Source organism: Puccinia triticina, chromosome 6A (genome assembly GCF_026914185.1).
Source record: "Puccinia triticina chromosome 6A, complete sequence".
Lineage (NCBI taxonomy): Eukaryota > Fungi > Basidiomycota > Pucciniomycetes > Pucciniales > Pucciniaceae > Puccinia > Puccinia triticina.
The window spans coordinates 3,132,426-3,158,945 of NC_070563.1; the positions used below are offsets into that span (position 1 = coordinate 3,132,426).

General features: G+C 46.8%; 4 protein-coding genes across 4 annotated transcripts; 3 read left to right on the forward strand and 1 right to left on the reverse strand.

Annotated features, from left to right (window-relative positions):
* Positions 1 to 4,566: 4,566 nt before the first annotated feature.
* On the reverse strand, positions 4,567 to 4,814 carry PtA15_6A383 (uncharacterized protein; the record flags this gene model as incomplete). Its single annotated transcript, XM_053170082.1, has 2 exons — positions 4,567 to 4,706; positions 4,763 to 4,814. 2 exons carry the CDS (start codon positions 4,812 to 4,814, stop codon positions 4,567 to 4,569), a joined length of 192 nt encoding a protein of 63 aa, XP_053021309.1.
* A 6,758-nt stretch (positions 4,815 to 11,572) lies between these two features.
* On the forward strand, positions 11,573 to 13,464 carry PtA15_6A384 (uncharacterized protein; the record flags this gene model as incomplete). Its single annotated transcript, XM_053170083.1, has 2 exons — positions 11,573 to 11,921; positions 12,032 to 13,464. The coding sequence occupies 2 exons, from the start codon at positions 11,573 to 11,575 to the stop codon at positions 13,462 to 13,464; spliced, it is 1,782 nt and encodes a 593-aa protein (XP_053021310.1).
* A 1,042-nt stretch (positions 13,465 to 14,506) lies between these two features.
* On the forward strand, positions 14,507 to 16,162 carry PtA15_6A385 (uncharacterized protein; the record flags this gene model as incomplete). The annotated part of the gene is made up of 5 exons (XM_053170084.1): positions 14,507 to 14,951; positions 15,108 to 15,449; positions 15,541 to 15,579; positions 15,665 to 15,966; positions 16,049 to 16,162. 5 exons carry the CDS (start codon positions 14,507 to 14,509, stop codon positions 16,160 to 16,162), a joined length of 1,242 nt encoding a protein of 413 aa, XP_053021311.1.
* An 8,206-nt stretch (positions 16,163 to 24,368) lies between these two features.
* Positions 24,369 to 25,897, forward strand: PtA15_6A386 (uncharacterized protein; the record flags this gene model as incomplete). The annotated part of the gene is made up of 4 exons (XM_053170085.1): positions 24,369 to 24,771; positions 24,866 to 25,333; positions 25,417 to 25,455; positions 25,536 to 25,897. The coding sequence occupies 4 exons, from the start codon at positions 24,369 to 24,371 to the stop codon at positions 25,895 to 25,897; spliced, it is 1,272 nt and encodes a 423-aa protein (XP_053021312.1).
* Between the last annotated feature and the right edge of the window lie 623 nt (positions 25,898 to 26,520).

The following is a 26,520-nucleotide window of genomic DNA, read 5'->3' on the forward strand; positions in this document are numbered from 1 at the left end:
GATGGATGATTATAGACGAGATTGTGGGGCGCAAGGGCAAGACCAGGTTAATGTGGACCTCGGAGAACAGAGCAGGAGAGTCGTAGCAGAGGGCCAGTGGACCGGAAATCTTTTATGCGGCAGATAAATAAGAGGGAAAATTGGGGCACAAGGATGGGTGAACCAAGTCGCAACTAAGTCCAAATTTGTATATGTTCACAATAATTCGGACACACATCAAGCAGGCCTCGATTTGACATGAGACGGGGGTCCCCTTTGTACGGGATGAGGATGGTACCACACATAGGGATCTTGACAAGAGAGGATCCTACTACACAATCACAACCATCCTCCCTTCCAAGCCCCGCTGCCACTTCGGTTCAATCATCCACAAGGCCTTCCCAGCCCTGCACAACGTAAAAGCCCACACAAAAAAGTCAACTCGTGCCAAACAGACACTGGGTAACCCTGCCAAGCAGAAGGACTTACTGCGGTGCGTAATCCTACGGCACTGATTGTCTCAGTGGACAGACCAAACGTCCCAGCAACATGCCGCATGATGGCCACATGCCCAATCACTTGTGCACAATTAACCACCGTCATCACCTCTAGTTCGGCCTTGACTAATCTGCAGTTGAGATAGGGGTAATCTCCGTACGGATCATCCTTCCTTTGTAGTTCTTTGAATGGCCTCACCGCGAGCCATGTTGTCCCCAGTGTTTGTTCTGATTGGAAGATGTGGTGTGTTTCTCCAAATCGTTGAACATTGCCTAAGTAGAACTCAACCATTGAGTTTCCCTCGTGATTCTCCTTTGTTGTGAAGGTCTTCCGGTCAATCTGGATGCTGCTGACAGAGTCCACAGTAGGATTCAAATTGAGGTCTAATTGCGTCATTGGTTTTCCATCACTCCTCCGCTGTTGCAGGCCCACAGCCCTTTGCCACCGCACAAACAAAGGCTGCTGAAGGTTCATTTTGATCGATGCCCCTTTATCTGAATCCTCGGCGGCAGAGGATTGAGCATAGGTTGCGTCATTTTGGAGAGAGCGGAGAGTTGAGTTCATATGCCACTTCTTGAGCAGAGTCTTGGGGATGTCTCCTGCGAATAAGCATCACTCAACATCAGCCATTATGACTGCAGCCAAAGGGAGACAAGCACTCACCAAGGTGGTTGTTGGTAGGGAGCCTCTGTAACATCCCGTTCACTCTCTCCTGTGCCCATGCTGCCGTTGAGCGAGGAGGGCCAAACCTCCGGATTACATCAGAGAAATGCTGAGTCAGATGCAAGTTTGGTTTGCTTGATTTTGTTGGCCAGCCAGTTTGCAGACATCTTTGGTATTTCAATATTAAACTGTCAAGTTCGGCCAAATCTTGCAACTTTATCCTAGGGAGAGTCAGGAAGTGGGCCACTTGAGAAAGCGTGGTAGTTGATTCTAATAGCAATGAAGTCCTTCTTTTGCTCTGGGTGGTGCCCGTGTCTGCCAGACATCTGACCCAGATTGGAATGAGTGCCATTGTGTAGTACACCTTATACAAGATTAACCACTCGGCTGCCTTTAATGAACCGTGAGAAGCAGAACCTAGATTGTGTGGCACTTGGTCAATCCAAGACGGCAGGACAGTGTGTAGGATACATCGTCGGACCACATCAAGTTCTTCAGGCAACAATCGAGGACAGCTCATATCATCAGCTGGCAAAGGTGGGTTTCTTGCTTGTCTTCTCACACCCCTGACAGTATCATCGCTGCCACCCTCCTCCTCAGATTCGCTAGATTTGTGATCATCGGACGTGGTGTACGACATTTTCTTTCTCTGACGCAATGCGTAGGAGTGCGTGGATGACGTGTCTGAGTGGGCGTGCGGGGATGGTTGAGAGTTAGGATCTGTGGAGGCACGAATCTGTGAAGATTTCCTTTCTGTCGGCGCCATGCGGCTACATCCACCGGCAACAGGAGCTTGACGGGTTTGTTTGCTAGGTCTTTCAGCGGTGGGCGCTTCCGTGATGTCGCTCGTCAGTTTCCTCTTCCCCTTTTGACTCTCTGCCAAACGCGGGTGATCACCAAAGGGCATCTCCGAGTAGGATTTGTCGCTCTGCCATGCCCCGTCTATCTCTTGTGATGCTTGAAGTTGCGCACCAGCCAAGGGCAAATTTAAGAATCGGAAGCTGTGATCTTTCAAGTCACCCAGCACCAAGGCGTGCATCACTTCAATCGAGCAATATGTAACCGGTTTCCAATGCGTGAGTTCATTCAGCACACTCCATCGGGCGCCATGATTTTTGGTGAATTTCTTGCGTTCTGTGCAATTCTGTATCTTCAGCCAAGCGGATGCATGGTTCCGGTGTACTTCGTCAGTGCGCTGAGGGAATTTGGTTGTATCTGCCTCGTGCAGGTTGTCCTTAGTGAGGAGACAAAAGGCACAAAACAGTTGGGCAGCATGACTCCCAAATCCGCCGGTCTTCCGTATGGCCGGGAGGTCGGCAATGAGTGGGAATATTGCCGCACGGATGGTTCTCCCGGTGGGATGGAGACTAGTCGATTCAAAGGAAACCCCGCCCCAAAACTCCTTCAGCTCCTCCACCAATGGTCGCAAGATATGGTTGATCTGTTCAAGCTTTGGCTCTTTAGGGCCTGGAATGATGCTGAAGAGAAAGAGATTTTCCAACCTATATCGGTGAGTTGCGGGCAGATTCAGGCAAACCAAAGTTATTGCCCCAACTGTCGTGTGCTTCCCGAGATTTGAGGATCCACCGGGGCTAAACCAGTCGAGATATAAACTGAAGACCAGGTTTCCGGAGTGTGCTGTATACAATCCCGTACCGTCGTCCAAATTTGGAAATTCTTGCCACACCCGGCCGTGCCACACGTCTTCCAATGGCTGGTCATCCGGCCAGTTACTGGCGACCAGACTTGAATCTAATAAGGCTTCAAATGGAGGTTGGGATAGCCGGCCCCGCAACCATGATCTCAGTGATACGAAAGGAAACGTCCGAGCAGGCAGACCGGCGTTGTACAGTGGCTGATCGCACGTCGGATTCAGATTCTCGGCCTTGGCCCACTTGCAGAAGCCCTGCCTGGGGGAAAGGAAGGGCTGAGTACAAGTTTGCGGACCATCTCCAGGCGCCGAATTGATCGGGTAGAGTGCAAAGCATTTCTTGCAGCAGATACGTATGGTCAGGTTGGGCTTAAGGCCAAGACGATGGAAGACAGCTTCCTGAGTCCTGGGAATCTGCTCTAGAATTGGGGTTGGATCAATCGTTGTCTGATTCTTCATGCTCCAGATCTGTGCGAGAAGTGAAACATTTGCCCGGGCGGCTTTCAGGAAATCCACCGCTCCATTCTTAGTCAGCTTGTTAGCCATCACCGACGAAGCCATCTGCACCATAACCTGCTTGCAAAATGCCTCTTGTGGCACAAAGTGTCCAGATGTGATACTAGTCATTTCTGTGGCACCTGCAGAGGCACTTGTGCCACTCTGCTGCCAAAACGGTGGATCAGCAACGCTCCTCGGAAGAACTCATCTCACCCGTTGGTTTCACTCACATGGGCTTCAGGGGCTGACGCAGCGGCAGAGCTGGCCAATTGTGAAGGTTCGCGCTTGGATTGCTCAACTTTCAATTTCTGTTGATGATCCCGATAAACACGGGGGGACAAAACCCTCCCAGGAACAATTCCACGACCGTCTTCTTCATGCTGTGCGTCGCTGCAGCCAAAGTGTGTACATAGACAGACGTGAAGCGGCCGATTTGCTATGGGAAGGACAAGATATGGTGATGTGGGCTGATTTTGTTGCCAGGTGTAACTTGGAGTAGCGCGGGCGTGTCGAGTTGGATGGTTTGGAGATGAGATGCAGCTGAGGCCTTGGACAACTGATGATTACCACTGCAAATCAAGCCGTGCCAGGTGCAGAAATAGATGAGGTGGTTCTAAGGGCGCCCAATGAGCTGAATAGTTCCTACAGTCAAGCAACTCGCCACTGCCTCGGTCGGAAATGCCGATGCCAAATCACACTTCCATCCAGCAAGTCCGGAGGCTATGCAGATTGCTGCTGGGACATGTCGGTAATGGCCATTCAAGACATTTCCTCAAGAAGAAGCGGGATTGACATTGCCAGGTGACCAATTTACATATTGTAGCGCTTTAACGCCCCCACGGAGGCCCATTTTAACTCCCACTCACCGTGGAACCTCCCCGACTGAGTGAAAGCGACAGAGAAAACAGAGGGTAGGACCCTGTGGGATAAAGCGAATCCACCTAACTCCGAAAGTTTCCCTCCATCAATTCGATAAGTTGCCCGGTCAACAACATTCTACCATCCCAAATCGAATCATGAAGAGCACCTTCAATTTCTCTCTGATGCAGCTCCAGTGGCTCCAAGCCAAGCAGATTTTTGTGGACGCAGAGATGGAGCGGGTCGTTGCAGGGGCAGGTGAAATCACGGACGATGGGATCAATGTCAAGTTGGCATACCAGTTTCAAGCCAAATTGTTTGCGGATGCCGCAGACATGAGGATCCCTCAATGGGCAGTGCCTGATGTGACCGCCACATGGAATGCCATCAGAAATCGCCACGGAAAGGGTTAGTTGTGTCTAATAGACCCTAACACGCATCAGCGGACTCATTCTCCCGGTCCCTCCTTGCTTGCAGGTCCCGTCTGCGCCAACTTTGCTGGACATCAAGATGACACTGGTGCCCAAGGGACCTCGACCTCCGGGACCTTCCTCAGCCGCTAAGGTAAATCATAGCTTGTGGCTCTAACAATGTACTTTGCCATCTGGCATTTACCGGAATGATTGCATTTGGGTAGGGCCACCAATGCAGCAATGGCCTCTGTCATGGATAGTGAACACACCGCCTCAAGATCTCCCTCCTTCTTGCTACTGCTCCATTGTAAAGCTGCCTGTCCCCTTTGACCGGCCCTCTGCCACAGAATATGAGATATACCTTCCCGCCGCCGGCAGGCAACAGCAAATGTCACACATGAATAGAAATGGTGGCAGATTGCCCTTCTACACTAAAAATCAGCCACCAGGAGGTCATAATCACATTCAGCATTCTCCCGCCCCACGAACACCCCCACCCGAGTCATTCGAAATGCTGAGAGGCGGTATCTCAAGTGTTGAGATTGGTCGCGCCTTACTCCTGGGCCCATCAGCAGAACAAAAAGTTGCTTCAGGCAGATTAAGTCAGCTGGTCTGGGCTGGTCCCAGCCATGTACTGCCAAATAAGACCTCTAAAAGACAGAGCCCATCGCATCAACCACAATCTACAATGGATGAGTGTGTGCTGACAAGGAGCGAGGTGACCAAGTTACTGAAGAAGTAACACTGCTGTGTGTAGTGAAATCCCACAGCACCGCTGGGATATTACGCTTCTCTGCTTGCACGCTGCAAGCCTATGTCCACCCTGATGTTTGGCCGAACATCACTGTGGACATTTGCTTCGCCAGACCACTAATAAACCGGTCCTTTGCCAGAGCCTGAGCTCACACCGCCATCTTGCTTACCCGACACTCACTGTCCAGCCAACAGGGAATGTCCACCGTGATGTTCGGCCGAACATCATGGTGGACATTTCTCAAATGCCCTCTTCCCCTTCCTTCCCGGCATGCAGAACCCAAATAAACCACGTCCTATCACTCCCCTTGTCTTATATGAGTGTTTGGACCCCATCGCGTCCCCGCTTGCAAGGTGCAAAGACTGTCCTTTGTCTTGTCAACCCATCACCACCTATCCCACCAACACTTAAGGTCATCACCTCTGGCCCCCACCCACCTCAATCCGCTCATTCATTCCACCTCATCGCCCACGCCCCATGTCATCCACGAATGCCAATCTTCTCAAAGGTCAACCCCCCCAAGGTGTTGCCAAAATCAACGCTATCTACTCAACTTTCATACCAAATTCCCCACTGCCAGCATATTTGGCTGGGTTGAAGTCATCCCAGTTTAACTGGGATGCACTCAACCAATTTAAACTTGGTTGATCTCAACCAATTTAATATAAACCCAAGGGGGGTACCTTGGATTTACATTTCATCAGCTGAGATCACCCAAGTTTAAATTGGTTGAGTGCATCCCAGCTTAACTGGGATAACCCCAACCCAGCCAATTATGCTGGCAGTGCCCAGTCACCATGCTCACGGAGCATGGCTGCCTTCATCAGAACTCTGCTTGACTTGAACACTTCGGCTACGAAACCCGTTTCTGATCTCTGGCGAATCCGTCCCTCCGCTCACAACTTTCACGTAGGCTCCAACCTTCCTGATTCAATCCTGATTCACCCGATAGATCCTATTCCTGCGGAAGGCCTGCTCGGCAAATCTCAAACTGTCCACCCGATCTTCAGAAATATCTTCCTTCATGACCTTTCAAAATCACACTTCCCAGGTCATACCTTCTGCTGGGATCATGCGTGGGACGCCCCTTGGAACCAGCTGCTTTCCAGATTTATTCTGAAGCATTGGTGGAATGCCTATCAATCAGGCGCGTTTAAAATGTTCTTCATGGATCCTGTTGAAGCTAGTAACCCCGCTGTCCAGCATGGCCTTCTCCATCAATGGTTTGTCGGCAGGCAAGAGGGCCTCAGACTAGGCCGATTCTGCCCGGCAAAGCAATTGAAGAAAAAGCAATCCGAAAGCAAATCCAAAATCCGCATTCAGGTAGATATTGTTCTCCTGTTGAGCTCCATATCCTCCACGTGCTAATCTCACAGGGACATACTCATTTTCAGATTCGGCAACATCGTCAAGAGACCCTCTCCTCTCTTCCTGTCCGTCCTACACTCCGATCAGTCTTTGACAACATCAAAGCAACCTCTGAGACCGAGTCCACACCTTCGAAATCTCTTGTCAAATTGCCGTTGTCGTGGCGATCAGATTCATTCACCTTGCTTGCCGCACAGTTAGACAGAATCTACGCACAGAAAAAGGCCAATACCAATGGGCGGCTATATGCCCTCGAGCTCCTTCTTGAGTCCCGCAGAAAGCCTTCCGACTCCGCCCCATTGCACAGTTTCAAAGAAGTGCCTCGCAACTTACCCATCAACTGCTACTCTCCAGAATACCTGAAGACGCTTTCCAACTCACAAAAGGAACTTCTCAATACACTCGATCCTGTAGAATGGCCAAATCTGGTCACAATCGCTTGAATGGTTACATTTCCGTAAGTACTATCATGTCAACCTAGCAAGCTTGTCATCAGCAGCTGAGCACATTCATATTCCTCGTTCCCTACATTTGGTACACTAAGCCTATGGGGCCAACAACGTCAGAGTACTGGGAGAGTAACATCACAAAACCTCAGCAACTTGCTCACAATGCCAATTCTCCCTTCCTTCTCTGTACTTGATATATGTTCATCTCAAGGCTCCCTTGTATATAGTACCAATAGACCGAAACTGTCTTGGTTTGACCCAAACGGTAAAGGCAATCAATGGCTTGATTTTCATTTGCTGGGTTCCAACTGGGTTCCTAGAGTTTCAGGAGTCACATGAGCTAGCTTAGCCTTCCGCCCAAATTCAGTGAGAACTTGCCATAAGATATACATTCTGCGCACATCGCAGATCAATTCCTACTCCGGCTGCCTGTAGTGATGCCAAGAGAACTTGGCAGCTACTATCATCTTGGAATTGGGTGAGGTTGTCATCACGCTGCCGCACAGTCAAGTCCCCCGTGAGTGAAGTTGATGCAATATGATTCTCCCCCAAAGCCTGCCGAATGCTTCAATTACCACCAATCAGCACGCGCCACCAGCAGAGTTGGAACCAAAACTTCAAACTCACATATCTAAGAATCCTACGTAACTCGAAAATACCACTGCCTTGGGTCGATTGATCCCTCGGACTCCACTTAAGAAAGCTTGCAGACTGCTGATCAAGTGCACGATCTTGCCAGAATCCTCCCATCGCCAAGTTGTTTCGAGCGGCATCTCTGAGCGTGCAAAGATCGGATGGTTGCAGAATTGGCGAAGCCTGGTCAATTGGCGGAAAAACTCAGCAGGGTCCCACGGTTCCCCCGCTGCACGAAGTCTCCCAAACGCCCCAATGAATCTTGCGTGCAACTCCCTGGATAGTTCTTCCCATTGCGGGCTACATCGGACTACCACGGCATGTTCGACCTTCTCTGGTAGGTTCAAGAGAACATCTTTCGTTCTTCTAAGGCAGACCGAAATCATCAGCTGGTTCAGACTCTGGATAGCCTCCGGGGCCCCAACCTTCATTCGTGGAATGAGACATTTCTTCCAGATGAGCTCGTTGTCCCAAGGCGCAATCTCCAACGTTGTGATCAAACTTTGAAGATCAGTTAGGCGATTCTGCACCGGTGTTCCCGTTAGACATAGTACGAAGCGCGACTTGAGTTGCTGAATATTTAGGGTCCGGTTTGAAGCTGGATTCCTCATCAGGCTTGAATCAACAAAAATGAGTGTCCTTTCTTAGCTTAGGATGTTATCTCGACCACAAAACTCACTGAGCTTCGTCCACCACAATCCTGTACCAGCACAGATTCAGTGATTCAATGGTGAGCTGGTTTGGATGTAGCCTATTCCCACTCTCCCCAATCATCTCGTAAGTCGTAAGCACCACCAACGCCAATTGCAGGTCTTGCCTACTAAGCTGTTTCCGACTTGGCCCATGAAAAACATGGTAAGTGATTGCGTCATTCCAAAAGTGGATCTTGATCTCACGCTCCCAGTTAGATAGTGTTGCCAGGGGGCAAATGACTAATGTAGCTGCAGAGCGTGTGATCCAATCCTCCCATTGAAACTGCACAGCAGAATCCGCAGAAGCCAAGATGAACGTGAGGGATGTCAATGTCTTCCCCAACCCCATGTCGTCTGCAAGGATAGAGCCGCGGGACTGGGTTTTGGTTGGATGGTCCGGTGTGTTGATCCCGGCTTGAGCAGTAAAGCGGCGAAGCCACGCATTCGCGGGATGATGCCACAGTCCTAAACTCTGATCAACGGATGATTCATTCTTTCGGAGGAACACCAGGGCAGTCAGTTGATGGGCTTTGAGCTCGGTACGGCATTGCCAAAGAGCTGTCGCCACCCCCGCATCGTTAGCTGTCATCCCGGCTTCAGCTGTGTCGGAAACAAAGTGCGGGATGTCAAAGTATAAGCTTGGGTTGTAGTTCCACAGTGGGGTCAACTCCAAGTGTGCAGCCGCAAAAGCTGTTTGAATATGCTGAATGTGTTCGAAACGGCTGAACACGCAGCCCCATAGCTTGGGTTGGACCCCTCGTCGGATCACGACGAATGCGCGTATCTTCATGAGACTCTGATCGTCGGCTGAAAAGTTCTTACACGTGACTGGAGCCAAACAGGATGATATTGGGCCAAGGAGCGGACCAAGCTGCTCACTAGCTCTGGGGCTGAGATCTCCTATCATGATCCGTCGGCTGCCATACACATGGACTTGGGTGTGACCGCGCTGTAGGAAGCCCACCTGCGGTACCTCGTTGGCAGCTGGCAACCGCGAGGAGAAAATCGGCGCAATGAACTGGCCGAGACAGTAGGAGCTCATCAGCGCACACGTTTGGATTGGGTGTGTCAGCTGTGGTTGGACGAGTGGGTTAGAAAGCACCGGGTGTCGTCGTTCTTGCTGTTGTGGAGAGACTCTTGCGTGGGTGGAATTCGTCTCCAACCAGGTCGCTTACACGGCTACGAGCCTTTGTACCTCGCATGTTCTTTGGTTGTGTACTCACAAACCTTTCTCGGGCCAAACATGCATATATGTCGATGCGCGTTGTTTGGTACCGATAAAATTTGCTAATCTTGACTTGCGAGCTCACGTCTGTGGCGCTTCCCCCAAGAGTAACAAAATTTCGAGGACACCAGAGGGTTTGACCTGCCCTGAAACTGCCACATATGGTCAAGATGAAGTCTACTCTCCCCAACTGGCTTACAGCATTGAAAAGGCTTGGCTGCCCTCACTTCACAAGCCTGGCTCCGCTGGCTGATCTAACACTATAGCTTTGCATCTACACACCCAGCTCAATTTCATTGGTAGGGCCAGCACACTTGGGTTGCAATATGCAGGATCGGGGACATTCAAACCAAGCAAGAGAAACCTTCTGCTTGGGCATCAGTTGTCACTACACCACACGACCCAATTAACTCACCAGTCAGTGCATCAATGGCCTTTATGGATGAAATACCCGGTAGAGCAAAAAGATCAGTGGCCCACATGCAACAAAAAGAGCAGTGTTTGACCTGCTGGTTCATGCAGCAGTGATGAGACTCACTCACGCACTATGTCAGCAATCTCTAGGGCAAAAAACATCAGTTCGTCGATTTGGGTGGGAATGCACAACCCACAACCCAACAGGTATGGGTAACTAATTTGAATGACTTCAAAGATCTGGCCTTGTAATTTTTCTTGGCAGTTGTCAACAGGGGCTGACTTCTGGTCCACTTCCTACTCCAGATGTTGCTGATGCTGCGCACACAGAGGAAACTAGGATCCAGGAGGTAGATAAAGCTGCCAAAAACACTCCCAAAGAACGTCAAAGGTCACCATCCCCAGTGTCTCAATCACAATTGTCTACTCAGCAGCAATCCAGCTCAGTTGCTGTTTTTTAATCATCCTGGCTAAATAGCTTCCACGTGCAGACATGTGTGACAGCAAACCATGAATTTATGCGCTGGATTAACAGGTGAAGGGCAAGAGACATTACAAGTAAAATGCAGATGGAGACGGTAAACATTGTCTCAGTAGGATTCAAACATGAGTTCAGACTTGCAGACTGATTAATTCATCATCACCTGCTTCCTGCAGTTGGTAATGAGTTGGGAATGAGGGTAGTAATTCCTTGCTGCTGAACCCAGGACTGAGATCAGGCTGACATCAGACCATTTGAATGATAAAGTTACGGTCTGGCACTCTCTGGAGAGTGCCACACATTCCCCCCTGGTGAATATTTTTTGGAGAGGGCAGTTAAGACCCCCTCTTTTGATTAATCAATTTTTTTTTGATAAAAATCCCCTCCTTCTTTCGGGGGAAGTCGCTGTGCGCGAAGTATTTTTCGGCTTGCGCGCACAGCGGGCTTGACGTCAGGGGACGGTTGATTCTGTGCGCGAAGAGTTTTTCGCTGCTGCGCGAAGTAGGTCCGAAACAAAATGAAAACATTTTTTTTTTCCAAAAATGGTTCAAACACACCTCCTGGGTGTATTTGAGTTCATCTGCAGTATTTTTGAAATTAAAAAGATTTCAAAAAAAAGTTCAATTTCTTTTTTGGGCAAGTTCAAAAACTTTTCAAAAATATCTCAAAAAAGTGTTTATAATTGGGGCCTGGGTTATGCCAATTTACCTGCATGCACGCGCGGGTCTACTTTGAAACCCCCTATTGAAAGGGTCCAAGCTTCTTGGGAAAGACAATACATATCAGGGCTTATCAGGGAGACATATATGAGATATCGTTGACATGTAAATATGTGTAGTTTCCAATTCCGATCTCAGCCAGGCGGGGCCCGCGGGGGTGTCCAGTCATGCGCATGTAGGGCCCAGTCCCACGACCCCCCTTGTTGCCCATCCCCGCTGGCGAACCAACCCCGAACCAACCAGAACCAATCAACCAACCCACAATCAATCCCTTCCCATGGAGCCTTCCCCACCCTTGCCCGCTGAAGCTGTACAAGAACCGAATCCGCCCTTAGGCTCTCAACCAGAACACTATCACCGCCCCGAGAATTTCATCGATCTCACAATCGACGAAGACCCACTGCCTGACACCAACACGGCCTCTGAGAATCGGAGTGGCGCTAATGGTCAAGACGGCGACGACGACGATATCATCATCATCAGCGAGAGCCACCCACGCCGGCCTTCCAACCCTCGTCAAGCTCCTCGAAATAGCTCATCATCAACCCGTCCTTCATTCAACCAACCATCGTCGAATCGTCCAAGTACTACGAGTAATCCGATCGGAGCTTTCACCAATCTACCAGGTTCATCATCTTTTTCTACCAGTGGACCCGCTTGCTCAAAGTCACAGAAAAGATCGAGAAAGTCTTGGGTTGACATGCAAAGCTGATTTTCTTCTATTTTCCTTCTTCAGGTCCCATGGCTGCATTAACCGCTAATATCTACGCTGGCCACTTCTCACGTCATGCCAGGGGCGATCCACCCCCTCAACAGGGCTCATCCAACCTCACCGTTAGAGAAACGCGTCCACCTCAAACAAGACGACCGAACCCAACTGGACTCCAATTCGGTGGAGGCGGACGCTTCTCGGGTGGCCAGTTCAGCGGGTTTTTAGCAGCTGGCCTCAATGGTCTAACTAGACTGAGAGGTCTCGCAACAAGCCGTCCTTCCACCCCTTCTACCCGTCGTCAACCACCCACCGATAGTCTACATCATATGTTTTCAGGCTGGAGTTCTGATGAGGATTTTACCAGGACCGATGGTGCTCGGCTGATCAGTGCTCAGATTCACGGAGGCATGCTCCCTGTCGTGGGTCGTCAGATCTTTGCCGCCATCTACGATATCCCTCACGCTCAAGAACCCCCGCCTCCTCCTTACAAAGTCGAAGACTCTCATCCACTCAAGATCAAATCTGGCTTTTCCAAAGAGATCATCCCACTTGACCGCGAAGTACTCTCGGTAGAAAGCGACAACCATCCCAACGCCCAACCAGAGAAACAGGAACTCCGACCGATTTGTGCTGGCTGTAACGCAGAATTGCTGATGGGCCAAGATTCGTGTTCGAACAGCTCGCAAGATGGCCGGAGACCCTGGATCCTTGCTTGTGGACATGTTGTGGATTCTCGATGCTTGGAACAGGCCAGGACTCGTGCGTTGGAACATAAAGCCGAAAGCAACTGGTCCAAGAAAACTAGATCCGCAGAACGACTGTTGAATTCACATCATCCAACTCGACCGGGTAGACCATCAAAACTTAGTCTAGCCGCCGACAGCTCATCTAAACTACCCAACAGTATCAACAAGCGTAGAAAAATTTCCTCGACTCACTCAGCTCAAAAACTTCAGGGGCTCTGCACTTCACCTTCATCAACTTCAAACGTCCAAGCGGTCTCTGAGTTGGCCTTGAAGAGGAAAGAGAGAGCCGACGCAAGAGAAGCAAGGAAGTCGATCGATTTCACCAAGCCTTCTCCGTCAAGCCACCGTTTATTAGACTCGCTTCACCCCGCGCATCCCATGGAGAACAGCGCGCCGACCAGCAACCCAACGACGACTAGTAGCAAGAACTGCAAAGGTAAAGGGAAGGCCCAGGATGAACTTGATGCTCTTCCAAGCGCCGGTTCACTTTCAATCAGCATTCCCCCAACCCCCTCACTCCTCGACCAATCAAGTACCATTGGCAATCCACCCACACCGACTGAATCCATCGCTCCGACCAAAAAATTGGCTGGCTCCTCGGCCCCTTCTGTTTCATGGATCAAGTGTCCCGTCAAGGGCTGTCGGGGCGCCAAGGGTGATTTGCTTGCTCCAGCTGGCTCTAAGAACGCTCCCTGGGAGATGTTTGTTTGATTCCTCTTGTCCCCCTCCTCCCTTGAATTCCCCTCTCTTTCTTTGTTTTCCTTTGTATTTTGTGCCGCCGCTGGACATTAGTGCATCAAACCACATATATCATGAATTCGTCAAAACCAGTCACACATCATACTTCCTCATCATCCTGCCACATCCTACTTCCTCGTCAACTCTCTTTTGTCATAGAATGAAAAAAATGATCTTTCTGCCTGTGTAAATATTTTTGACTAGACTTTTTCTCGAAAAGCGGCTTGGCTTGAGGTATATCAAAACAATCACTACGTAGTCCATCAGATATTTAAATTTGTAGATCAAACTTTTTTGAAATAAGCACAATTATTTATCCTCGAGTGGATTGTTCATTACCAGTGATAGATGTCAGTGGCTCAGCTGGAAGAGGCATAGCTATGGGCGAGATCTGGAATGGCAATGGTCACTGGACCTGGTTAGGTGCCAAGGTGGTACATAGGAGTGCAATTTGGACGAAGCTGTACAGCGCAAGGAGTCGGTTCTTCCGGGTGGAAAATATTTTCTTATCTGTGATGGCGATGATGGTGACGGACATATTTCACTCAAGGCTTGGGTGCATACTGGCTTGAGAGGTGTGAGACCGACCATCCTGGATGTTTGTCCCGGTTGAAACGCCAAGCTGCCAGCTGGTGCGGTGCGCTCCCCCAGATTTCAAAAACTTTGGAGCCGAGCTCCTTTCTACAGCCTCAGGAGGCGGCGAGGCCCCGCAGGATCTGTCTCACAGAGCCGCCCGCCACCTCAGGGGATGGACTGATTGGTCAAACACGCTGGTTCTCCTAAGAAGAACCTTGCCAACGAGCTACCGATCGAGGAGTAAAACGTCATCGAGCTGAAAAGGTCTCATTCTCGGCCGAGCCGCTTCAAAGTGAAGTAGCGGGTTCCACCGAGCCACCAGCGGCAGAGCTCAATCCTGCAACAGCATCACCAAGTCGAAGTTCGTCCTCCTCGCCGTCATCCTTTTCCAGACCTCTTCTCACATATTCTGACGAAGAATCAAGATCATTCATTATTTATGCAATTCACTCATTCCATACTTGCCTTCGCCTTAATTGGTGAACTTGTCGTCCTTCCTATCGGTGCAAGCTTATCCCGCAGCTTGATCAAGGCCACCGAACTTACGACACCGCCTCCCGCCAGCCCGGTGGACGAGCTTTTACCTGCCGCCAGCAAATCTGACCTCGCTGGACCCAAGCCTGAAGTGGCACCAGTATTTACGCCGCAAGCGACTACGCCCGCATGGCGGCCCCGGCAAGCCACTTCGACACCCCATGCGTCAGTAGGGACTACACCTACACGGACTCCCGCCACGCCGGGACCGTCTACGCCTGGACGGACCCTCGGCTCACCTGATGAAAGATACGTGCTTCCATATAAAATCACAAACAACGCATTTGCCCGAGACGTGGAAAAGATGGGGTTTTTCAAATCCGGGCGCCTGGCGAGTATATGGGATTCAGGTACATTTTGCCTATGGCTCAATAGCTTTCAGTCAACATTGCATCCTTTTACTTTTCTTTTTTTTACTTCATTTACCGTTTTTTAGCATCCTATGAATGGAGTACTGACATTGATGAATTTCCATCACTACTTGAAACATACATTGTTATAACAAGATCTTAAAGCGGTTACATTATTTAAAAAACGTTACTCGGATTCTATGACGATCGATCAGCAAATTCGCCTAGTCCAAGAGGCTTTGGACTATCTCTTCAAGCAACGCAAAATATCGCCCAAAGCCTTGGAGGAATGGGTTAAAAAATTCATCGAAATTGGCACCAAACATGAGAGCATCATCTCTGATTTCCATTCTACCCTATTTTACGGTCTCCATACTCTGCGACTTAAATACGACCAAATTAAGAAGTTAAGAATCGTGATTCATACGCATTTAAACAAAGCCATGAAATCCTTTCCGATGTCATTCCGACAATCTGCTGGCACTCAGTGGGAGAAAGGTATGTATGTGTTTCACATATGGGAAGACCTTGTCATTACTGATTTTAAATTCAAAACTGACAAATCTCCTTGATAAAATTATCCATCAAGCTCTTTTCTTCCCAGGCAATGGAAAACACAAAAGAGTTTGTAAGTCATAAAAGATACACTGAATCACAAGGTTTAAGGTTTCTGTTTTGAAGTATCTTACATGTGCTTTTGATTTTATTTTAAGATGCAGAATGGAACAAGATCCTGTCGGTAGGGCCTGCAACGGATCGACGTATGGAAAAGGCAATTTTAAACCCAGTTAAAGATCAAGAGGATGAGGGAATCAAAACCTTGAAATATCTCATTGAAAGTAGATTTTCAAGGGCCAAGATGGCAAAATACACTTCTCAGAATAGGATGACAGCACTAGCTCTCCTGCATAATTATTCAAAATCTGCCCATGTTGAAAGACAACAGTCTGCTGTTCAAATTGCGTGGTCTCTGGCAAGGGAGGATGAGGGAAAACCCTTATTTCACCATGAAAAGGTCTTTGTGTTCAACATATTAATGCATTACTTTGAAAAACATATATACTTAATACCAGAATACGATCATATTCAGCTGATAGGTAGATATGGTCATGGTGAATATCAATACCTGGCACATGAATTTCATCATAAAGGACATATCATTCTTGATCATAAAGGGAGATCTGTTGAACCTGTACCTTTGCTTTAAATAATTTCAACCCTTATTTTAACAAATAAGTCTCAATCATACTTTCTATCTTTCCAAGAAGACTGAATATCTTCTATATAAATAACAGACAACATGAATAAAATTTCCCTTTGCAGCTTATTTCCACAAACAGAGGTGGCCAGGCCTCAAAAAAAAAGAGGATAAGTGAAAGAAGCTGTTGTCAAATCTCAGAATTATATGTCTGTCACATCTTGGGTGTGTAATGCAAAATAAGAGCTTGAAGATAAGACATCACTCAATTATAGCCTTTCCAGGTTCAAGGTCTGAAGCATGAAAATTTTGAACCTCACTGCCAGCTAGGGATGGCACTGGTTACCCATTGGCAGGTACCTATCCACCCTTACAAGTACCTGCTGGCCATACAGTTTTGCCACACTTGAAAAATTAAGATCAAGGGTTGATCCCCCAGTAAATTCACAAATTTGTTTTTAAAAAAATCAAGGGTTTTCCCAAGTTACAAAAGTGGAAAACAAATACCAAAAAAACCTCTCAACAAAAATACAAAAAAAGGCAACCTCATCTAATCTAAACATACAAAAAAAATCAATCTAGAGATTGTTTATTTGAACCTGCTGCAGGTACCCACTATCTGTTGGCCACGCCAGGTACCCACCAGGTACCCACCAGGGTGTGCGGGTGCGGATGTCTGAGAATCCAGGAAAAAGCCAGCAGGTACCCGGGTAATTCAATCCACACCCGCCCACCTCTTTGACCGGAAGGTCTGATCCCTTCCGGTTGCCAGAGTTTTACAGCCTTGGCAGCCAGAAAAACCCGTCTTGTTGCCAATAGCATACAACCTCATCAACAAGGAGGGACTCCTTGCCGTTGCTGGGGCTTCATCTTGGCGACCAGAAGAAAACAACCTCCTGGTTGCACATATTATAAACCCTTGGCAACCAGAAGGATATTATCCTGGTCACAAAGGTCATACAACCTCGGCAACCAAGATGAAATCCACCTGGTTGCAGACGTTAAACACCCTTGGCGCGCGACCAGAAGGCAACCTCCTGGTCACAGAGTTTACCTTGAGGATCATAAGGAAATCACCTGGTTGCCAAAGCTACCCCAGCCGCCAGAGGGAAACCTCCTGGTTGCCAAAGCTAACTAGGATTGGTTGATTCAACCACCACCCCCAGTGCCACACCTGGCGGGGGAGAATCTACTAATGAGTCTGTTTAATTGGTGGGTACCCGCAAATACCTACACATGTACCGCTGGTACCTGCTCTGCTGGTGAGGGTGTGGGAGCAGGTGTCTCATTTAGGCCAAAAATGCCTACGTGTAGCCGGATACAAGGGGGTACCCGGGTTCAAATCAACAATCTCTAAAGTAATCTCATGCAAACTTCAACCTAGCCCTCCAGCATCAGCAGGTTGCCACAGGCTCAACCCTCAGCCTGTGTCAAGTGCACTGGTCAAAACAGGATGGATATGAAGGCCCCCAGCGCAAAAGCTGCAGACCTGTGGGCGGCCCCATCAGCCTGTAGGTAACAAAATGTGTCTGAGAGGATTGTGACTAGCAGAATGATAGTTTAAGATGCCAAGGATGGGCCAGGAGCAGCAATGGACCACTGCACTACACTAACGTTATTGGACAATAACTGTTAGTGTAGCCATTTTATTGACTCCCAAATTCATGTTATTTGTTATCTCAGATACAAGTATCCATACTAACAATAACAGGAAGTAACAGCAATAACAACAATAACAGGCATTTTATTGCTACTAACAGGATACAATAACAGTTATTGCTGTTATCCATCACTATTTCCTGGGCAAGTTCCTGTATTGTTAGCAACACAAAAAACGAGATAACAGAAAATGTTGTTATTGTTAGCTGGTTTTGGCTAGAATACACTACACTAACAAATAACGTAAGTGTATTGGCCCACCGTTGCCAGGAGTGACATGGTAAGACCTGTAAAAGTTTTCACTCAATCTGTATGACCCACAATGGCACCTGTGGCACTATAATTCTTTAGCTCTTAGCCAAAGGAGCACTGGAGCTGGCCGGGCTGGTGGAGCTGAGTACATAGGAACCTTGCCACAAAACCTGGGCAGCACAACCAATGATTTGCAGCGCAGCTGCAAACCCCCTTACAGCATGGTTGCTGGTTCAATTCCCACTACCCCCATGCACCATTTGGGGGTTAGGGGGTGGGTTTTAGGGGTTAGGGCTGTTTTTTTAAAAACACTTGGCAAGGTGTATAATATATTGTATTGGATACGTATTGGTATGTATTGGATACATATTGGATATGTATTGGTATGTATTGGATACATATTGGATACGTATTGGTATGCATTGGACATGTATTTGATACAATGATACCTTGTATTTCTATGTATTGGTATTTATCAGATACATTGGTATGTATTGGTACACATTGGATACAGGAATTGTGAAGCCCTGCACGCCTTGCGGGGTTCACTAGGTGTCACAAAACCTATCACATGACCCAACAGCCAGGGATTTAGTCTCAAGTCCTCCCCCTCCTTCCTAGCCTGGCAGAGACCTCCGGACCCCTTTGACATCTCTCTGCCGAGCTGTCATTGCAATAAAGCCCCTGAGGACGTTGGTTCTAGACGTCTCAGGCCTTTGAGCCTTGTTCCCCAGTGCCTCTCTGCCTTCAAACAGTGAAGGGTTTCCCAACCCTTACAGGAATACAATGTATTGCTATTTATTGGATACAACAATATAATGTATTGCTTTATATCAGATACAGAAATACATTGTATGGGTATGTATCAGATACACCAATACAATGTATCCCAGCTCCAGTGGAGCTGGCCCGGCCAGCTCTGCTGTCCTTTGGCTTTTAGCCAAAGAAAAAGGCATTATTTCCTTTGGCTAATAGCCAAAGGAAAAAAGTGACAAAACTCAACAATGGGCCTACACTTTAATCTATGATAGCTGGGCTGTTCTGTTATCATACAGGGCCGGGTGTACCACTGTATACTAGCAACTGTACTAGTATTGGCAACAAGGTAACCATTACAATAAATGTATTTGAAGTGGTGTGTAATTTATCTTAATGTATTGCCGTTACACTGTAATGGTGTTGTAACACGGGAAATTTTGTTTTGTGTAACGGTGCGCTGATGTGCTACAGGTTTTTTCGAATTTATGTATCAAGGGGCCAATGCGCCACCGCTCCAATACATAATAGGCTGTAACGGCACATAGTAAAGGCTCAATGTGCTACATTGAGCTTTGAAATGATGTATTGGCACATTTGATACATTGTATTGTTAGCGCATTGGTGCACTGATGTGCAACACTACTTTGCAATTATCATGTAACAGACCCCAATTATGATACACTGTATATTCCCCTAAAATACATGTATCATAATGGTGACATTGTTGGTATTGGCCCTCACTGCAAATCACCTGTATAGTATTATTATTTTTTCAAAATGTTTTGCCCATGGTTACTGCAATAACACACTGAACCAGGGGTAAACATAAACTCTAATTCTCAAAAACATTATGGCACTGCCAAACATCCCCCACCAACCAAAATGGCTTCCCAGCCACAGAAAGAAACCTTATTGCATAGGCAAACCATTGCAACTCCCCATTCCTTGCTGTAAAGGCAGGGGCTTATTTAGGAACGCCAGGTAGCACTTGTTCTCTGTGGCAACAATGGGCCTTGACTATACAGATATTGGTATAGTATAGTTATTGTATTTTTTTTTGTTCCAATAACAGTACTGTTATTTCCATTTTCCGCAATGAAATTTTAATACTATATCCAATTACATGAGGATTTTTTTTTTTTGAAAATAATATATCCAACTGAAGGAAGAAATAAAAAAATCTCAGTACTATACTGGCCAGATGTGGCCAGTACCACTACTCAGTAGGGATGAAAATCTATCTATTACTTGGGCTTGGGGATCAGAGTACCCAAAGCCTTTACGGCCTCAGCAAAGTCCCTGAGAGGGGAAAATCCTCAAAAAGCCACATAAGGCTTCTGAAGGATTTTGAAGTAGTTGAAGGGAACAGACAACCAAGTCTGCAGCCACAGAGAACAATCTATCAACAGAACAAGACCCACCTGGTGTTCCTAAATAAGCCCTTGCTATTACTGCAAGGACCAGGTAAGTGTCATGGTTTGCCGGTACAATCATCAGGAGCCTTCTGTTTACACCTGGTTAAGTGCGTTATTTAGGTAACCAGGGGCAAAAAAGTGACTATACCTGTATTTTTTGTTTCAGAGAAAACCCACAGATTACTATACAGGCCACTTTCAGCAAGGGCCAATACTAGTACATTTATTAGTATAGGGTGGTACAACCAGACCTATACAATAACAGAAAGGCCTGGTTATAGTAGAGTATAATATAGGCCCATTGTTGTCTGTGGCTGCAGATGTGTGTAGCTCCAGCCGTGGTTGTTTTCTCCTTTCAACTATGTCATGATACATCACCAGCCTTATATGGCTAATTTGTGAGGATTTTACCCTCTCAGGGGAATTTGCTGACGCTGGCAAGGCTATGGGTACTCTGATACCCAAGCCCAAGAAATAGATAGATTTTCATCCCTACTTAGTTTTGGTGGTGGCCACATCTGGCTAGTATTGAGATTTTTTTGTTTGTTTCTTCCTTCATTTGGATATAGTAATTTTCCAAAAAAAGTCCTCATGTAATTGGATATTGTCTTAAAAATCCATTACAGAAAATGGAAATGACAGTACTGTTATTGGACCAAACAAAATACAATAACGGTACTATACAACTATCTGTATAGTAAAGGCCCATTGTTGGTATGACTAAAACTGAGAGGCTTGCTCAATTGATTATGCATTTGTATCCTAGTCAATATTTTATGTTTAAGGGAATATGGGTGTAACCTGGTGTAACAAGAGATGAATGAGTGATACCTTGTTATGGTGAAATTTCATGTGTACAGTAATATTAAGGTATACTTTAATATTAATGTTACACATAGCTTAACTCTTATGAAAAAAGTACATTTATGTAACTATGTATAACCATGGTTTCATGCAATGTAATTTTTTAACCAGAGTGAATTCTCAAACTTAAGGTGTTCAAAGTTGAAATCATAAAATTTTCATTGCATAAAATCATAAAATCATAAAACTTTCAAATGATGATTTTATATGTACCATTTTAGAAATGTTGCTCTAATTTGAGTGTTTGGGTGTACATATTTTTCTCACCTCAGAATTTTATGATTTTATGGTGTTCTGATTTTATGCAAGTCAACTTTGAACACCCTAACTTGTATTCAATGATGTATATATGTAACATATAAAGATGTAAACTTTTGTTTTTCTTGCACTCCAGACACTCTCAAGCCTTGCCTCCGCCTGCAGGTGCACAATGTCAATGAAACTTTAGGCAGGTACCTGGCTGTCCAGTGCCTTCCCACCGGGGTAGAGATAGACCTTGTTGACATTCACATATTCAGATTTCCAATTTGAGTGTAATTCTAGGCAGTTACCAGCAGTGAGCACTTTCCATGAGTAGCTGGGTGAAAGTGCCATCCATACCAGTCTCAACACACTGATGCAAACTCTGGAATCCACAATCAGATTGTACTAGAGATGGCCTCTCGCACCCGGGTACCCACGGCGGGTACCCGCCTGAAATTTCACAAATTCTCAACACCCGCACCCGCACCCGCACCCGCACCCGGCACCCGCCGGCGTGTGCTCGGCGGGTATACCAGGTACCTGCTGGCGGGTGCCGGGTGCAGGGGCAGGTACCCGCTCTGATATACTCACTGCCAGTGAGAAATCCCTCCCGGTCAGCAATACATACACTTGCTGACCGGGAGGGATTCCCACAGTCAGCAAGCTCATCGATGACTGGGAGGGAGTCCTCCCAGCCATCTAGTAGATTGATGACCGGGAAGGAATTCTCCCGGTCATCAATATACTCGCTGACCCGGGGATTCCTCCCGGAGTTCCGGGAGTGTAGTACCTCCTTGACCAGAGGGATCCCTCCGGTTGAGAGGTGTACACACCTCTGGGCGGAGGGATTGCTCCGCTTGAGGTGGTCTGTACACCTCCCACTTCTTCAAACGGAGAGATCCCTCTGATCCATCTAGCCCACCAAGATGGGCGGGTACCCGTTTTTTTCCTGCCCAAAAACTGAACACCCGCACCCGCCGGCGGGTGCTGAGCGGGTGTTCCGGGTACCTGCTGGCGGGTGCCGGGTACCTGTTTGCGGGTACCCAAGTGCCATCTCAAGATTGTACAGGATGCAAAGCTGGTAAGATTTTTTTTAATTTTTCACACTCAATTTATTTTCACAATCTTAAAACATCTTGTTTTTGAATGTATCTAGTCCTCTTTATTTGAGACACGTAGCTTCAAAAGAGGTTTTATTCTAGAATTATAGCTCTAGAGAATAGTAGATGTGTAGTTCTAGGATCATCTTCATTCAAGACTTGTAGTTCTTAGACTTGAACTTTTCATAGTTGCATTCAACTGTCACAAGTGTGTCATAAAGTAAATTAAAATTTCAGTTATCTCTTTCAAAATCTTAAAATTTAACAACCCACAATAGCCCCTAGGTACACATGACCTTGAAAAAGGTGGATGCATCTACCCTACAAGTCACCCATCGGAAATCATATCAAACTAATGATTGAGTGGGCTCCTTCCAACATGCCTGGAATGCCTTGAAATTCATGAATTCAGGGACTAAGTTGGAAATAGGTAGTCGCACAATTGTCAGATGGCAAAGCTACAAAAATTGGTGGTGTTCAAAATTGATTTTCAAACCACTTTCTACATAATTAAATCATAAGATCTACATGTCCAAACTTTTGATGGGGTGAAAGTTGAGGGTTCTTTTCATTTCAAGTGCCTCTCAAAACTTTGATAAATCTCATGATTTTATGTAAAATGATATTCAAAAATCAATTTTGAACACCCTAATTGAAGAAGGTCAAACCTAAGATTCTCTCAGCCCGCGGGGTCAAGTTAGCGGGCAAGTCTCTCTTTTGGAAAGTCTCCAACTCCACATGGCAGCAAAGGGTGCTGATTTTTCAGGAATTTCTTCACCTCCAGTGCTCCACCCAGCCAAACTTTGTTGCTAAAGTTGGCACCAATGCAAAACATATAACTGTTCATCAACTGTGACTATAAATTTACAGCAGCAAAGCATGACAAATACTAATCAGCTATTCCAAAATGTCATTTTTTAACCTTTGGGGGAACAAAAGATGCCCAACATCAGTCCAGGTCACTCATGTCAGCGCAATGCAACCAGTGTTTTACCATTTCACAGGTAGGAGGGTGGGAATAGTTGAGTTTGGCAAAGTGCTGGGGCCAGCTAGGGCCAGCTGAGTTCTGCTTGAAATGTGGATGTAAAGATCATAAATCCATACACCACGGCCACTTGTCAGGCCTGCTGGAATCGACTTGAAAGCAATTCCCAGCCAGAGTCGCTGTTTTGGCGCTCTGGACATTGACAGCAAAGCGATGCCACCAGAATCGCTTTTTCTAGCGCTCTGGACACCGACAGCAAAGTGAAAGTAATCCTGGCTAGGAGTCGCATTGCTGCCGCTCTGGATACCGACAGCAAAGAGACTCGCAGCCGGATCGCTTTGCTGTTGGTGTCCAAATCGCTAAAAAAGCGACTTGGGCCGCTTTCAAGTCGCTCTGGAAAGCCGCAGCAAAGCGACATACAGCCGTATCGCTTTGGTGCTGCTCAGGAGACCGACTAGCGCTTTCCTAGCGCTCTGTAGAGAGGGACGTGAATACGACTCCCGGCTGGAGTTACTTTTTTAGCGCTTTGGACATCGACTACAAACCAATCCGGCGGGGAGTTGCTTTCCGACTGGCAGGTCTCTGGAGGCGTTGGTTCTGAGGATTGAAAGCGAAGCTTCACATCAGCCCCTGGAAACATTACTTGTCAGGTCAAACAGGTGAAGCCATCGATGTGATATGGCTTCCTTTATCATATGGGTTATTATGACTAGTTTTCAAAAAACAACAACATCGGTCGATAAAATCTTCTCGAGCCTCCAACTGACAAGTTTTGTCGAAGCACACTCATGAAAAGGCGATGCATCACCCGAAAAGCAGCTGAGTGTGCGTCGACAAGCTAAGCCTAGAGTCTGTATAAAAAGAAATCTAGATCTTCCCTTCCCATATCTCACTATTGAAGAACCAACACAGTCTGTCCTACTCTAGTCTGTCCTATTCACCATGCCGGTCACTCGTATTATATTTATATTTTTCTTCATTGGCTCATGCATCATCCTTGACACCGTCGCAAGTCTTCCGGGGTTGACCAAGGCAGGCAGAGTCGTAGCGAACACTCCCCCGCCCAAGCCACCAGATCTTGCCATAGAAAATGCCTCGCGGCTGAAGAGCACCGGAAAGAGTGCCTTTGAACCCCAATACCCCTTAAAGAAGGCCACAACCTCAGCATTACCCTCCAAAAGACGCATGGAGGCAGATCCTGGACCGAAAGCTTCTCACGATTCTACCCCACAGAGCGCCCCTCACTATTGGCACCCATATGTTGCCCCGTCAAAAAATAGATTCGCCACGGAAGCCCAGAAGGTCAAAGTCAGCTCTCTCGGTCAGACAAGTGGAAAGAGACCAGGTAGATCTTCAGCTGCTTTTCACAGTTACCAATCAACACAAATTTGCACTTTCTTGCAATCCTAGTACTGACCTCATTGTTACTTTTGGTATAGTTCGAACAAGACGTAACTCAGCATTCAAATGGATTGGACATTTTTTCTCCCAGTCCAAGAGCACTAAAAGAATAGAAAAAGAAGAGGCTCTCCGTGAAGCTGCTGGGTCTACAGATAAAACGACATCAAGCCCAACTGTTAAACTATTTGAAGATCTTTTTCGTCAAGAAAAAACTGTTCAAGGGAGGCTTAAATTAGCCCAAGAGGCTGTTGACTATCTCACAAAGACTCCCAGTTTGCAGGAAAAAGAGTTAGGTGAATGGGTGGCAAAAATAATCAAAATTGCCAAGTCAGGATCAGGGCACAACTTGCAACTTCTTTCTACACTCTTTTACGGCCTTCATTCTGTGGTTTTGAAAAATTACAACAATGAGATTCTCCGCATTTCGATGATTTCTAAAATAGACCAAGGCGTGAAAAGGATCCGAGTACGTTGGGGAAGTACCATCGTGACTGAGTGGGATCAGGGTGCGTGTGCTTCGAAATAGGAGCTGGTCATTTTTCATTCCACACTGATTAACTTTCTCCCTGGAAAAAATGTTTGAATGCAGAACTTTTTAATCCATCCGCTGGTCTCAGTGCAAAAATTGGTCCGTCTTAGAACGTGATTCCTAGTGCTGTATAAACGCAGGCTTTGATTTCCATTTCTTTTTTCTTTTCTGCACCACAGGGAATTGGAAAAAACTTCATGAGATTATAACACTTGATTCAAGTCTCGGCAAAATCCGAATGGGATTAAACAACGAAGACTCGAATGTGATTCAAAAATGGGAAGACATAAAACCCATCTTTGCTAAGTCAACTATGCACAATTACTCTGCTGAGACTAGGGTAGCCGCGATAGGTGCACTCTCTGAAATAATGAAACGCGAAGCTGCCCAACGCGGTAACAATAATGCTGCCTTCAAGTTTGCTCTGGAACTGAGTACTGATCCAGAGAAGAAAGATGCATTTTTATTTAATCATGAACAAACGCTTTTGACAAAGTTGGTTCAGAACTATCAGCAGCCTGCGCATCTTTCAAGAGGTTAGAAATCATGTTGTACATACATACATACATATGTACCTTTCAGTTCAACCCCTTTCAATCACTTGTTGACTCCATAAACCCTAAACACCTGTCCCACATTTCTTTAGTTTCCATCTACGTATTCATATTATATTCATAGAACGGACACTTAAAGTAAAATACATAAAACAAGCAGCTTCTCGCCTTTCAATCTGTATGTAGCCATAAATTAATAGGTAAGCTCGCAGCCCAATCCAACATCAGAACGGGGAGACCCTGAGACATCATTTCATGCTCCCGCTGAATCATATGGCAGTTAAATACAATCATCACCACCAACATGCTCAGCCTAACTTCGCAAGTCCCTCCGCTGTGTAACCCGCGCTGGCGGCGAACATAGGATAGCGCTCCACGCGGGGTCCCTCGGACCTGCGGGACAATCGAAGTACACATTTAATATTGAACGTAAATTTGATGCTTTCAAAGGTTATGATTCTTTCGTTTATACTTTTCTCGAGGAGAATAGCTATTAAAATCCATTTATGCAGGGCTCGATTGACACGCTATGTTTGATATCTCGAAAAACGAGATGAGATGCGGGTGGGCTGAAGACGGAGCTGAAGTCTTTATACATGTATCCGGGTTG